The 16,379-nt window shown below is 37.9% G+C and overlaps 1 protein-coding gene and 1 non-coding gene across 3 annotated transcripts in view; both read left to right on the top strand.

The window, feature by feature from the left end:
* GRM7 (glutamate metabotropic receptor 7) overlaps positions 1-16,379 on the top strand; it is a 945,741-nt gene that overhangs the window by 633,999 nt on the left and 295,363 nt on the right. For both annotated transcript variants that reach the window (XM_047746126.1, XM_047746115.1), the window contains exon 6: positions 7,629-7,829. In XM_047746126.1, coding sequence (XP_047602082.1) covers positions 7,629-7,829 — 201 coding nt within the window. The remainder of the gene's footprint in view (positions 1-7,628; positions 7,830-16,379) is intronic.
* Positions 4,426-4,529, top strand: LOC125089606 (U6 spliceosomal RNA). The gene has a single exon (XR_007123992.1). It is a non-coding gene; the product is annotated as a U6 spliceosomal RNA (small nuclear RNA).

Raw genomic sequence — 16,379 nt, 5'->3', positions numbered from 1 at the left:
TTTTAAGTACTATAAAAAATAACAAATTTGTAAAGTAGCAGGTTATAAAGTTAATATGAGAAAATGAATTGCCTTGTATAGTAAGTATTGTAAAATTAATGTAAGGATCTAGTTGGTGGGTTCACTGTAAAGTTCTTTCAACCTTTTACTATGTTTAAAATTTTTCATGATAGAAAGTTGGAAAGTAATAAAACCACAACAAAACCAAGAATAGCTTTTACACATACAACCAAAACCCAATAAGAAATACATAGCAAAGAAAATTGTATTTATAATAGCAAAAAGAGATGAAATACCTAGGCTTTTTCTTTTTCTTTTCAAGAAGCACACAAAATCTTTATTTTGAGAAATAGTTAAACACTTAAGGAAGCAAAGTAGACTTGACCAAGAGGAAAGAAAAAGGTAGGGAGACTCACCTTCATAAAGATTTGTTCTAGTTTATTTATAAATATGGTATAAACCCAATAAATGTACCATCAAGTTTTTTCCTCAAGCTATATAAGTAATTAATAAAGTTCATTTCAATAAATAAAAATAACCAGGAAACTTGGAAGAGAAAAGAATAATTTTGTGTAAAAATGTCTAACTCTACCAGTTCTAAAACTGTTACCCCATAAAATTGAATCCTAGCATTGGTGCATGAATAGACAAACCAAACAATGAAATTGATTTTTAAAATCCAGAAATAGACCTAATTACATACAGAAATTTAGTATAGAATGAAGGCACCACCTCAAATTTGTGACAGAAGATAAGCTGTTGTATGTTATAAGTGAATAGCTATATGGAAAAAGATAAAATTTAGATTTATTCTTCACTCTCTACACCAAATACATTTGAAATGGATCAAATATCTTTTTTTTTTTTTTTTTTTGAGAGGGAGTGAGAGAAAAAAACATGCACATGAGCAGGGGTAGGGGAGGAGAGCCAGAGAGAAAGGGAGAGAGAGAATCTTAGCAGGATCCACACTCAGGGCAGAGCTCAAAGTGGGGCTTGTTCTCATAATCCTGAGATCATGACCTGAACCAAAATCAAGAGTCAGATGCTTAATCAACTGAGCCACTCAGGTGCTCCTTAAATATCTAACATTTGTTTTAAAAGATTATATTTATTTATTTTTGATAGAAAGAGGATGAGCAGGGGAGACAGAGGGAGAAGCAGACTCCCCACTGAACAGGGAGCCCAATGTGAAACTCGATCTCAGGACCCTGAGATCATGACCTGAGCTGAAGACAGATGTTTAACCAACTGGGCTACCCAGGAGCCCTAAAATATCTAACTTTTAGAAGCAAAATTGTGCAAGTATTAGAAAAAGATATGGGTGGAATCTTCTTTGTTCTGAGAGTGGGAATTTATAACCTAGAAGTTAAAAAAAAAAGAAAAAGAAAACTTGTTTTAAAAAATTTTATATTGAGAGGCTGCTGGGAAGGTGGTGGGGTAGGAAGACCCTGGGCTCACCTTATGTGGCGTGGCCACCTAGAGAAATCACACATCAGCATAAATAACCCAGAAAGCAACCTGAAGACTGGCAGAACAGACTCTCAGCTGCCAGATATAAACAAGAGGCCACAGTGAAATCCAACCCCTCAGATATGCCTTGGCAGGATTCCATCAAAGCAGTGCCTCAAACCTGGTAGGGTGCAAGCAGCCCAGACAAGGGCCAGCACCACTCTAAGGGGAGGTGAGGGGAAGATAACCACACACCAGTCTGAATGTAACCCCAGCAGTAGCCTAGGGCATGTAGCTAGCCTGACTACAGGCCCCACCCACCAATAAATCTTCTCAGTGGACAACACAGAGAAAGTGCACAGCAGTTTGGTGCACAAGCTACCTCATCTCTGGTAAACACCAGGTCTGACTCAACTCAAGCCCAAGGCAGCCTTGTACTAGCCCACTGACACCACAGGCACCAGCATCTGCCCGGCAAGAGAGCATCACAGGCTGGACTGAAGGCATGCACAGCTCTGTCACAATAGTAGGACACCCCTGTAGCAACGCACATAGGAGACACCACTGAAGCACCATTTTCCGGTGAAATGGAGACATTACACTATGGGGCACTACAGGACCTCTACTTCATAAAGCCACTATGTTCAAGTGCAGGAGATATATCTGACTTTCCTAACACATAGAAACCAATACAGCAATAGATAAAATGAGGAGTCAGAGGAATATGTCCCAAATGAAACCGCAAAATAAAATCAGAGCAAGAGACCTAAACAAAATGGAGATAAGTAATAGTCTGACAGTGAATTTAAAGTAATGCTCATAAAGATACTCACTAGAATTGAAAAAGGAGTGCAGGATCTCCATGAGACCCTCCACAAAGAGATAGGAGACCTAAAAACAAAGAACCTATTAGAGATAATGAACTTACTAACTGAAATTAAAAATAGACCACCTGGAATAAGTAACAAACAAGAGGAAGTAAAAGAATGGATCAGCAACCTGGAAAACAGAGTGATGGAAAATAATCAAGCTGAGCAGATGAGAGGGAAAAAAATATGCAAGATGAGGATAGACCAAAAGAACTCAGTAATATTGTCAAGCATAATAGTCAGATGATAGTGATCCCAGAAGAAGAGGAAAGGGGGCAGAAGAAATATTTGAAGAAATAATAGCTGAAAACCTGAATCTGGGGAAGGAAAGAGAAATCCAGATCCAGGAGGCACAGAAAGCTCTCAACAAAACCAACCCAAAGACATCTGCACTGAGACACAGAGTAAATAAGATAGTCAAAAGTAGTAATAAAGAGAGAATTTTTTTTTTAAAGATTTTATTTATTTGTCAGAGAGAGAGGGAGGGAGAGCAAGCACAGGCAGACAGAATGGCAGGCAGAGGCAGAGGGAGAAGCAGGCTCCTGCTGAGCAAGGAGCCCGATGCGGGACTTGATCCCAGGACGCTGGAATCATGACCTGAGCCGAAGGCAGCTGCTTGACCAACTGAGCCACCCAGGTGTCCCTAAAGAGAGAATTTTAAAAGAAGAGAAAGGAAAGCAGTTGCATACAAGGGAAACCCCATAAGTCAATCAGTGGATTTTTCAGCAGAAACTTTGTAGTCCAGAAGGGAGTGGCATGATATTTTCAAAGTGCTAAAAGGAAAAAAACAAAATCTATAGCCAAGGGTACTCTATCCAGCAAGGTTTTCATTCAGAATAGGAGAGATAGTGTCCTAGAAAACAAAAGTAAAAGAATTCATGGCCAGGAGCAAAACCAGTCACATCCACATCGCACATGATGGCACTGGTCTATGGGTCCCAAATCCAGTCCAGCCACCCTCCTGCCCAAGTCAGCGTGCACTGCCTGCCACTTGCTCAATGCCAAGTCAACACACCTTTACCTCAGAATGACAAGGACTCAAACTGACACTCTTCCCCTGAAATTCCAGCCTTTGTGCTCAAGTTTGTGCACAAAAGTTGGCATAATTACAACAGCAGAATGAAGCAATCCAGTGACACTAATTCCATGGAATATATAATGGATAAAAGGAGTGTGCTAGCCTGAGAACATCAATAAGCACATCAAAGAACCAAACATACAGCATGTTCCTGGTTCTTAAACCCATTTGTACCCCAATGTTCCTAGGAGCAATGGCCACAGTCGCCAAATTGTGGAAAGAACCAAGGTGCTCTTCAACAGACAAATGGATAAAGAAGATATGGTCCATATATACAATGGAGTATTATGCCTCCATCAGAGAGGATGAATACCCAACTTTTGTATCAACATAGATGGGACTGGAAGAGATTATGCTGAGTGAAATAAGTCCAGCAGAGAGAGTCAATTATTATATGGTTTCACTTACTTGTGGAGCATAAGGAATAACATGGAGAACATTGGGAGATGGAGAGGAAGAGTGAGTTGGAGGAAATTGGAGGGGGAGACAAACCATGAGAGACTGTGGACTCTGAGAAACAAACTGAGGGTTTTGGAGGGGAGGGGGGGTGGGGAGTTGGGTGAGCCTGGTGGTGAATATTAAGGAGGGCATGTATTGCATGGAGCACTGGGTGTGGTGCATAAATAATGAAATTTGGAACACTGAAAAAAATTAAAAAAGAAAATTTTAAAAGGAAAGGAAAGAAAGAAAGAAACTCAGGAAAAATAAAACAAGATGAAATCAGAGAGGGAGACAAGCCATGAGACTCTTAATCACAGGAAACAAACTGAGTGTTACTGGAAGGGAGAGTAGTGGAGGGATGGGGTAACTGGGCGATGGGTTTTAAGGGAAGGGCACATGATGTAATGAGCACTGGGTGTTTTATAAGACAAATGAATCACTGACCTCTCTACCTCTGAAACTAATATTATACTCTATGTTAATTAATTGAATTTAAAATAACAAAACTGAAAAGAAAGAAAATTTTATATCTAAAAATTTTATTTGGAAAAGAAGTATATAAAGAAGTATATAAAGAAAGTAAGTAATGTGCTTCGGCAGCACATGTACTAAAAATTGGAACGATACAGAGAAGATTAGCATGGCCCCTGCGCAAGGATGACACGCAAATTCGTGAAGCGTTCCATATTTTTAAAATCAATGCAGAAATGTCTTCCTTTTCAAATCCCTTTTCTGAGTAACTCCCTGCCTGGATTTCACTGCATATTCCTTTGTCAGCTTTAAAAAAAATTATTCTCACTTTTAAAAAGTTAAATTAGGGGCACCTGGTTGGCTCCGATGGTTAAGCATCTGCCTTCAACTCAGGTCATGATCTCAGGGATCCTGGAAAAAAAAAAATGACCAACTAGGAATAAGATTTGCAAGTTAATCACAGAGTTAATGTTTCTAATTTAAAAAAGCCTGTAAAAATAGACAAGGAAATGACCAAGTTTTATAAAAGTTGGTTGCTTTATGAATAGTTTACAGAAAAATAAATACAATGGTTCTTAGTCATATGCACAAATGTTCATCCTCCCCTATACTATGAAAATTGCAAATGAAAATATACTGTAGAGGTGCTTCACATGTATCTATATGATTGATAAAATCAGGTTCCACAATATACTTTGATTGAGGTCCTTAGGAAATGATCACTCTCAGCCTTTGTTGGTAGGAGAGCAAATAGTATAATCTCACCCTAGAGAATGTGTCAGTATTTAGCAAAAAATACATATAAACTTACCCTTTAACAAACCAATCCCTATCTCAGACTCTACCACCAAAATAAGTAACAAATTGAAATACAATTTTTTTTAAAGATTTTATTTTTTTATTTGACAGACAGAGATCACAAATAGTCAGAGAGGCAGGCAGAGAGAGAGAAAGAGGGAGGCAGGCTTCCTGCCAAGCAGAGAGCCCAATGCAGGGCTGGATCCAAGGCCCCTGGGATCATGACCTGAGCTGAAGGCAGAGGCTTTAACCCACTGAGCCACCCAGGTGCCCTGAAAAACAATTTTCAAAAGGCTATTCATATATTTAGAGTGTTAGACACGATATTTTAAGAACATTATAGTATTGAATAGAGCAAATGAATCTTCAGAACGGTATCATTAAGAACCAGTAAGCATGTAAGCAGTAAGCATTAGGTTGATTGATATTTAAATGAGATATATAGAGAGATACTTATGTATAGATAGATACTTATGTCTCTATAGCCATATAAAACAGAGTGGCTACCTTATAAGATACTAATGTATAGTCTAAAAAGGAAAAATACAAATTCAAGCAAATTTGGGAAATTGTTCTTAGACATTATAATTTTTCTCATAACATTAAATGCTTTGGAAAAGTCTATTGACAAATCTAAAAATATGTAATGCAGGGCGCCTGGGTGGCTCAGTGGGTTAAGCTGCTGCCTTCGGCTCAGGTCATGATCTCAGGGTCCTGGGATCGAGTCCCACATCGGGCTCTCTGCTCAGCAAGAAGCCTGCTTCCCTCTCTCTCTCTCTCTGCCTGCCTCTCCGTCTACTTGTGATCTCTCTCTGTCAAATAAATAAATAAAATCTTTAAAAAAAAAATAAAAATAAAAATATGTAATGCAGTGTCTATCAAGAATCTTTTCTTTTGCAGGGGTAAGTTTTGGGGTTGTAGAATTCCTCTTGTTTGTTCACTATAGAAGTGTGCCATAGAAAACAATTTGGGAAATATTGCTGTGAAAGTGAAATTCAATCTGTGGATAATTATTCTTCCTAAAGAATCAAGAAGTCTAAAGAGAGTTCCTGGTATCATGTGGTTAATGAATGCATAATTTAATACAAGTATTGTTTAGAATCTACTAAATATTAAATATTGTATTTGCTTTTGGTGACATAAGGGGAAGAAAGAAAAAATTCTGGGAAACTGGTAGAACATTAAAATATAGTGCTACTATTAATTTTATAATAAAGATTTGAAATTTTTCTTGAAAATCCTTAAATGTTATCGAGGGACTAAGTGTAGGCAACCATTGTATCGTGCCAGAGAGAGAAAATTAGGTTGTGATGAATGACAGCAGGAGGCAAGATGTTTCTGGCAAAGACTAGATCATGAGCAAATGTAACTTAACATTAGAGTCAATAGTATTCAGAAAAAAAGAGCACCCTGTCTGGAACAACTACGACAACAAAAAATTATAGGGAAAGGTTTGTGTAAGTCCATCCTAGTAAGAAGAATATGGGCTTTGGAGTTGGACAAATTTGACCTGTCATAATCACTCTAGTGATTATTCCCAAGTGGTCTTGGGAAGTAATTTAATCTCTATTAAGGCTGACCTTTTCTATCTGTACAGTAAGGATAAATAATATTTAACTCATAAAGTAAGAATGAAATAAAAATAACATATAACATTTCTAACACAGTGAAGGGCATTTAATGTCACTTCTTCTTATTAGGCAGATCAGGGCAAAGTGATGAGCATCCTCATTTGTCAAGGGAAAGAATTTGAATTTTGTTTTGTAGGCAATGAAGAACCATGGAAGAATTCTGAGCATGAGGGTGAGGTGATAAGCTCTGTTGTGTGGAAAGATGAATATGGAGGAATGAATAGATGAAGAGAGGCATCTAGCATTGCATCCTAATGGAAGATGAGAAGGGCATAATGGGGCTCATAGTGTGGCTACAACTGTTAAGTATTACTTAGCTAGAATTCATAGAACTTGGCTCCTCATTAGATAATGTGAGGGTGGAGAGTAAGAAAGGAAGGAATAAAAAATGACAAATGTAGCCCGAGCCCCTGAGTTGCCAGTAATACCAAACACTGAGCCAGACAAAAGACGGAGTAGGTATATAGAAAAAGATTGAAATTTAGGTGTGGAATTCAGTTTGTTTTCTATCATTTTCCTTTTGATCTATCACCTTTATAGTGTGAGTGAACTTTGAAGATTTGAATATTGAAGTCCAGTCTTTAATCCCAGCAATCCCTTTATTCTATGGAACTGCTATATTTGATCAGTGTGTTGGCTTATTACAAAAGCTGTCATTGTGATCTTTTGGAGTATGCTTCTAAAATTTATCTATTACATGAAAAAGATTAATGCTACCAAGTCAAATACCAAACACTATCAAAACAACTTAATATGGTAGCCAAACGTATATATGTACTTTGCACAATTGTATCCCCCAAAACATTGTTTTAAGTATAGTTTAAATGCAAATGTAGACATTTTACTCAACACCAATCTTTCTGTGCGTGTGTTTCTTGTTTTAATGTGCAGGACAGGAGAGAATTGGAAAAGATTCCAACTATGAACAGGAAGGTAAAGTTCAGTTTGTAATTGATGCAGTCTATGCGATGGCTCATGCCCTCCATCATATGAACAAAGATCTCTGTGCTGACTACCGAGGTGTCTGTCCAGAGATGGAGCAAGCTGGGGGCAAGAAGTTATTGAAGTATATCCGCAATGTTAATTTCAATGGTGAGTCTCTAAATAACCATGTTTTTGGAACTCTAAGTGTTGGCATAGTGTGTTTCCTAAGTTATGTAGTTGAATTATTTATTGCAAAAACCCAGTTGTTTATATGACTTCAAATGGCCAATTCAATATATGAATGATGAGTAAATGAATGAATGAGTGAATATTTGGGAGCTATGGTTTGTCTTCTCTTCCCCAAAATAGAAAGATACTTGCAGAAAGCTAGATTCTTCCTCCGTGAATATCCGTAGGAGTGGGAAGGGGAAGAGGAAAGAAAAGGAACCATTGCTCCAGGTGTCTGTGTCAATTGAAATAATGATTGTGAATTGCCACAGTAACTACATTCCAGATTATGCACATTCCTGTTACAAATTGTTTACCTAAAAGGGTAGGAAAAATGGGCAAATAGGGTAGAAGGCATAAGGGAGAAATACCACTTCTCTGATAGTATCTTTCATATAGTATTGACTCTTATAACATTTAAACACATCACGTATCAAAAACTAAACAGTTAAAATAAACCCAAATGTGGCTTGCATTAGTCAGTTTTCCAGAGAGGTAGAACCAATAGGATATATATAGATATACAGAAAAGAGTAACTTACAGAAATTGGCTCACGTTATTATGGAGAGAGGGAAGTCCCACTACCTTCTGTCTGCAAGCTGGAGAACCAGGGAAGTTGGTATTGTAATTCAGTCCAAGTGTAAACACCTAAGAAATGGAGGGCTTGTGGTTTAAGTCCTGTTCTGAGTCCAAAAGCCAGACACCTGGGAGCACCAGTATCTGAGGGCAGGAGAAGGCACAGGTCTCACCTCAAGAAGAGACAGTGAATTGGCCCTTCCTCTGTCTTCCTGCTCCAGCCAGAGCCTTAAGAGACTGAACGATGTCCCCTCTACTTTGGGGAAGGACACCTGCTATATTCAGTTTATCAATTCAGATACTAATCTTTTTCAGATATACCCTCATTAGACACACCCAGAAATTGTATTTTATTGGCTATCTGGGCATCTCAGTCAAGGCAACACAGAAAGTTAACCATCACGTAGGTATAACACAAAATTCAATATAGAGAGTAATAAATAAATTTAACTATGTCACAAATGAGTGATGTAACCATGCTGAGGGGTTTGAGGAATAAAAAATGAGCACAGGTAGTTTCAGAACACAGTTTGACTATATGCTATATAAGACCAAGACAAAAATAGCTATACACAACTATTGTATAATAGCTAGTAAACTTGTGGGTTCACAATTCTGAAAATAATTTATGTATGTAAGAGGACTCAGAGAATAATGAAGCATATTGTAGATAATGAGCGCTAGGTTTCTTACAGTCAGAAAAAAAATTACTAGTAAGAATGAGAGAGAACTGGAAGGAATGCTGTGTTGTGTTTGGATAGGAGATACCTGCATGAACTCATAGCTTTCTTTCTTTCTTTTTCTTTTTTGAGTTATTTATTTTGAGAGAGAGAGTGTTTGAGCAAGGTGGGGGATTATGGGGAAGGACGGGGCAGAGGGAGAGAAACCTCAAGTAGACTCCCCACTGAGCATGGAGCCCAACATGGGGCTCCATCCCAGGACCCTGAGCTCATGGTCTGAGCTGAAATTAAGTCAGCTGCTCAACCGACTGACACCCAGATGCACCAGAACTCATAACTTTTAATATGTCTGAAGATAAGTAGATAGAGAAATAGATGTGTGTATGTTATATATGTATACATATCTGTGTTGCCTAGTTCTGGCCACTGAAAGGGCTAGGAGCAATGACACCCTGGTAGAAAAGATGACACCTAGTTCCCACATCCTATTTATATAGACACTATCCATTAAAAAGCATGAGGGCTGTCTAGAATAACTGTAGATTCAAGGGCCAGGACATTTAAAAGATGATTTATTTTCAGCATAACAGTATTCATTGTTTTTTGTACCACACCCAGTGCTCCATGCAGTCTGTGCCCTCTCTAATACACACCACCTGGTTAAAAGATGAGTCTGAAGCATCATGTTATGTCAGAAAGTAAGAGAGTGCTCAAAAACTGATAGGGGGATTTTGAAAGAGCCCAGGAACCAACTTGAAGGAGACCACACTTGCCAATTGGAGGGCAATAATGGATTATACTAACAGAATGAAACAAACATCTATGAGTCCATACTGATAGAAATAAATAACCGAACTGAATACATAAGTGCAGAAGAAGTATAATGCAATGATAGATGGCAGCGCAAAATCACCATTTTGCAAGGACCCCTCTACTAATTGCTCCAAGTAGGAATCATCAGTGGATACTAAAATTATTGGGATATAGTATGATCAGAAACAAGGCATCTGCATGGCCTCAAAGTACCTTCCAGCAAGAAACATTAATTGCAAAGGGAAAAAGAATAGCTTAACAGTGGAGAAACCTGGAAGACAGCACCTTAACAAGATAATCAAGGTTAACATCACCAATACTGAACCTTAGTGACATCACTTACCTTTGATACCCTATGAATGTTACAACATCACTTCTGAGGTCTTATAGCTAAAAATGGGTAACTTCACTCTAATCACAAGGAAGCATCAGAGAAATCCAAATTGAAGGATGTTTTTTAGAGTAACTGATGGGTACTCTTTAAGACTTTCCAAGTCAAGGTAAAGATAGAGGAGGAATTATTCCAGACTGAAGAGACTAAGGAGACATTACTATTAATGTAATATGGGAACACTGATTGATCCTATACTAAAGGACATTAATGGGACAATGAAGAATTTTTTAATTGTCATTTTATTTTATTCTTTTCATCATGATAAGTATACTCTTTAATTCCCATCATCTATTTAACCCATTCCGCCATCACTTCCCCTCTGTAACTGTCACTTGGTTCTGTTTCTTGGTTTGCGTCTCTTTATTTCCTTTGCTCATTTGTTTTGTTTCTTAAATTCCACATGAGTGAAATCATATAGCATTTATTTCACTGACTGACTTATTTCACTCAGCCTTATACTCTCTAGTCCATCCATGTCATTGCAAACAGCAAGATTTCTGGGGCGCCTGGGTGGCTCAGTGGATTAAGCCTCTGCCTTCAGCTCAGGTCATGATCTCAGGATCCTGGGATGGAGCCCCGCATCCGGCTTTCTGCTCAGCTGGGAGCCTGCTTCCCCCACCCCATCTCTCTGCCTGCCTCTCTGCCTACTTGTGATCTCTGTCTGTCAAATAAATAAATAAATCCTTAAAAAAATTTTACAAAAATGCAAAACACGTCTCACTAAATTAAAAAAAAACAGCAAGATTTCATTCTTTTTTATGGCTGAAAAATATTGCATTCTATATACATACCACATCTTCTTTCCATTCATCTATCAATAAACACGGGCTAATTCCATAATTTGGCTATTGTCGATAATGCTGATATAAACATAGGTGTGCATGTATCTCTTTGAATTAGTGTCTTTGTATTTATCGGGGATAAATACCCGATATTGAGATTACTGGATCATAGGGTCATTCTATTTTTAATTATCGAGGAACCTCCATACTATTTTTCACAGTGGCTGAACCAGTTTGCTTTCCCTCTAACAGTACAAGAGGGTTCCCTTGTTTTTATATCCTCACCAACATTTGTTGTTTCTTGAGTTTTTTTTATTTTGGCCCTTCTGACAGGTATGAGAAATTTTGATTTGCATTTTCCTGATGTTGTGTGATGTTGAGCATCTTTTAATGTGTCTGTTGACCATCTGTATGTCTTCTTTGGAGAAATGTCTGCTCATGTCTTCTGCCCAGTTTTTAAATGGACTATTTTTAGGGTCTTGAGTTTTATATATTTTGGATACTAATTCTTTAATGGATGTGTCATTTTCAAACATCTTCTCCCATTCCGTAGATTGCCTTTTAGTTTGTTGATTGTGAGAACTTTTTAAAATTGCATATGTTTCAAATAGTATTAAATCAATGTTTATTTCCTGAATTAGATTATTACGTTATGGTTTAAAAAATCATCTTCTCTTCTTGTAAATAATAATCCATTTAAGCTCACAGTACTGTGTCAGTCATTCAGGAGTTACCTTGCAGGTGGACAAAGGGGAACCATATCCAATTTTGGAACTAATAGTTTCTTAGTTAAGATGGAGACAAAAATGACCGTATATAAAACCAGAAAAACAGTTTAACCACAAATAATCTTTTGTTGTTGTTTTTCCCAAATTCTAAGAATATCCTAGAATACATAATTCCCCAGAACTAAATGCATATAAACTCTATTATTTATCAAACAGAACTGCTTATCATATGTGTTATGGTCAGTTTGTGGTTTTGCATTCTGGTCTGTGGATGTGCTTGGCCATTTTTACCCTACTAACGAAAAAGTTGATTTTAAAAATGTTCTTTGTGACTTTTCCCTGACTCTTCTTCTAGGTTTCTGTAGACTCATTTAGTCAAGACTGTCTTTCCCACTGATGAGCCGGAGGGACTGGACAAAGGGTTTTCAAATGATTACTATGAACCAAAACCTGTGCTATGTACTTCACTTGTATTGGCTGGCTTAAATTTCAAAACACAAAATTGTTTAGATTCTCTTGTTTTCCTTAATTTTTTATAGATAAGGAAATTCATAGAGAAATTAAGAACAACGATGTTCAAAGACACATATGTAGTGATGATGCTACATACTTGGTCCCTAGGTTCCTAACTCCACAGCTTTCTCCCTTGACTACTATTTAAGTGTCTGAGAAGAAGGGTTTACTGCATCATTCCTGCTGACAGAATGGAGATTTTTTTGCACGTTTTATGGAGGATTTTGATTTTTCTTTGTCTCAGTAAGCTTAATTGTGCTCTTATGTTACTTTAGTTTGAAGTTTTTTGTACCCCTGGGAGTTTTGTTCCAGACCAGTAGAGTACAATTTAATAACTCTGAAATTCAAATTTACCAAAGCATCAATTTAGGAAGTAAGAAAATGCCCTGAAAGTATTGTTACAGGTTCACCAAGTACTTAACCTACTTTTATGCACCAAGAGAAAAGATGGCTAATTTTTTCTTCATTACTTACAGCCATTTTTTCCTGCATCCCAAATGAATGCAGTGACCTGAACCTAAATTTGATTTAGTTATCTCTGTGTTGGCCCATCCAACTCAATGTCACTACTTGCAGATGTAAATTTAACAAATTTGTTATCCACATATCTAATCTTAGAGAATTGCTGTATCATGAAAGTAGTTAACCTGAAATGTGTCTGTATCTACATGTGTTAGTTTCCAGAGAACAAATCAGATTGTGCTATGTTTTGTAAGAAAGACACATCTCATGTGTTCTTGAAAAATGAGGTTAGCTTTCCTTTGTTGAGAGGTAAGATCTAGTTCCCTCCCCTTGAATCTGAGTGAGCCTATGACTAATGCAGAAGTGACACCATGTGATTTCTGAGGCATAAAAGTAACGGGACTGCTGCCTGATACTCTTGGAACATTAGTATTATGGAAACAGCTAGCATGTTGGGAGGAAGCCAAGAACTCAAACAGGCCATATGAGGGTATGGCCATAGCCCCAGCTGAGATCCCAGCTGACAGCCAACATCAATTATCAGGCATGTGAGCTTCAAGCTGCCCCCACTGACATGAGGACCAGAGAGGTGATGTCCCTGCCGAGCCCAGCTCAAATTTCAAAATACAGGTCGTCATTATTTGGAGCACTAATTTTTAGGGTGGTTTGTTGAGTAGCAATAGATGATTAAACACAAATCAGTGCTGCATTTCTGGAATCTGGGTATGGGGGGTAAAGTGAGAGAAAAATGTAAAAACCTTGATGCAAAGGACTCTCATCATCTGGGCAATCTAGATCCCAAATTCTGCTCTGGAAGAAAGGAATTTGATTCAGATACTCTAATTCAGTAGAGGAGATTGATGACAAATACCTTCTGTCATCTGGTTTCCTCTCAATGTCCTAGCTTGGCAAGGGGCCCTGTTTCCTTCACCATTCTATGCTTGTGTCCTGGCCCTGATAGCTGTGGACATTTCTGCAGAGGATCACTTCTCTTTTGATAACTTCTTTCTCTTTTCTGGACTTCTTTGATTTTTTTTTTTAAATATAGTCTTCAAGTCTTCATTAAACATAATCCCCTTTATTCTCTTAAGAAATTCAGGGATCCTGTTAAATAGGAGCTATGGCACAAGAAAACCCTGGAAATAATAAGCCTGTTGCATTATAGAATCCATCAAAAAGGTCAAAGCTACACAATATGCTATTAAAGTCATCACTTAGATAAAGTATTCAGCTCTTCTGCCTTAATTTTTTTTAAAGCATGAACTTTAATGAGAATGGAAAGGGCATGACAAGAATCATTTCTCCTAACAAAGATTGTAAGAAGAGAGAAAGATTAGGCAGTGTGTCTCATTTTGATGAATATTTAGCTGGTGAGCTAGAGATCCTTTGGAGCCCCAGGCCTCCAATATTCTTGCTCTCTCTTCTCAAAGACTATGAAAAGCTCAAGTCATATTATTTAATGAATAGAAGCTGTTGAATTACAGCAAAGCACAACATGAATCCTAGTATCCAATGTGAAAGAAAAGAAAGGTGAGCATATGAATATTAATATCTTCCTGCAAAATGATAGGATTCTCATCTTCTTGCTAATAACATGTGGAATCCAGATTTTCTTTCTTCTCCTTATACTTAGAATGCTCACTGAAAGCAGAAAGTCACTATTAAAAAGCTGTTTTTGTTATTGATGTGTGTGTGTGTGTGTATGTGTTTTCCCCTCTCTACTGGAAAAGCTTATGTTGATTAGCATACAGAGCGGGCTTAAGAGCTTTCTATTATGATAAAATTGGGTGCCTTTGTGGGCTCTGGGGATAGTGTTTAGGTAAGACAAAGGAGGAGCAAATTGAAATAGTGCCCTTGGCCACACGAAGATGCACCCACTAACTCAAGTTGGTGAGACCAGAGTAATGTTGTTTATAGATCACAGCTCATCTTCAGAATGGGCTCTCATCTAATCTTTAGAAAATAAAAAAAAAAAGTTTACACTAATGGAGAAATTCAAATAAGATATGAATTAGGAGAGACAACTTTGGTGCACAACAGACTGAATATCTGAAGATGGGTGTTCTGGTCTTGAGATACCAACAAATAAAACGACGATAATTCTCGCTTCTGGCCACCTTGGCATGTACTCTTTGTGGGGCTGTCCCTCACCTAAGGCAGGAAGATGGTGGGCGGGAGAAGATGAAAAGGCCACTGGGATCAATAAACCTAGGCTCCAGCTTGTTGTAAAAAGTGGGAAGTGTAGGCTCTCAAAACAATCAGACATGGCAAAGCGAAGCATGCCATCTTCACCAACTGCCCAGTTCTGAGGAAATCAGAAATAGAGTACTATGCCCCGTGGCTAGAACTGGTGTACATCATCACTACAGTGGTAGTGGTAATAATATTGAGATGGGCACAGCATGTGAGAAATACTCAGAGTAAGCACACTGGTTATCATTAATCCAGGTGATTCTGGTCTCATTAGAAGCATGCCAGGACAGGCTGGTGAAAAGTAAATCACACAAATTTTTTCTTTAATAAAACTGGCCAGAGCTTGTTTTTAAAACAAAAACAATAAACAAAATCATTCCCGTCTCTTGAGCATTTGTTACATGAGAGACATGGAACTAAGCAGTTTATATACTTAATTACACTAAATCCTCAATCCTCACTAACCCCATGAGAAAGGTAGCATCAGGGATATTCAGAACCTGAAGGAGACTGAATAACATAACTGTCACACTTAGAAGGTGGTTCCTGGAATTTAAACCCCTTCTTCGGGATTCCAAAGCCAGTTATTAAGCACTATTTTAGTTTAGTTAGCTGAGTCACTCTGGGGCAAGGAACTTCTCCCTTTTAAACCTACGTATACTTTGTCACCTGTAAAATTAGCAAGTTTGATGTTCTGTGTTCTCCAGCTCTTTATTGGTTTCATATTGCTGCCTTAAAAAATACCATAAATTTAGTGGCTTAAACAACATATATTTATTTATGATCTTACAGTTCTGTAGTTTGGGAGTCTGACACAGGTCTCACCGGGCTTTGTTAAGGTGAAGGCAGGGCTGGTTCCTTCTGTGGGCTGTAGGGGAAAAAAATCTGTTTCTTTGATTTTCTAGCTTGTGAGAGCCCACTTGCCCTTCTGGGATCATGAACCTTTCCTCACGTCACTTTAACTCCTTGGTTTGACCATCACAAATCCTTCCTCCTCTGAGTTCTGTTCCCTCATTCCTAGAGGGATCATTATGATTTCTCCAAGGTTACCCAAATAATCCAAGATAGTTTTCTCCCATCTCAAGATTCCTAATCATATCTCCAGAAATCTCTCATTTCTAATGATAACATTCATAGGTTCTGGGGATTAGGATATGGAAATATTTGGGGAGCCACTACTGAGACTACTATAAGCTCCATTTTTTTTTTCCATTTTCAATAACAAAGTATCATAAAATCCTATGCTCGGCAGTTGTAGGATGGTATGGAGTTCTGTAGCTGTTTCTGTATCCTGCCTATATTTTGAATTCCCTCTTCCACTAGAGGTAAGCTTCAGCATAGGATTGCA

The sequence above is a fragment of the Lutra lutra genome, chromosome 1 (assembly GCF_902655055.1).
Source record: "Lutra lutra chromosome 1, mLutLut1.2, whole genome shotgun sequence".
Lineage (NCBI taxonomy): Eukaryota > Metazoa > Chordata > Mammalia > Carnivora > Mustelidae > Lutra > Lutra lutra.
The sequence above is the reverse complement of the archived record's forward strand: the minus strand, read 5'-3'. Positions and strand labels throughout refer to the sequence as shown.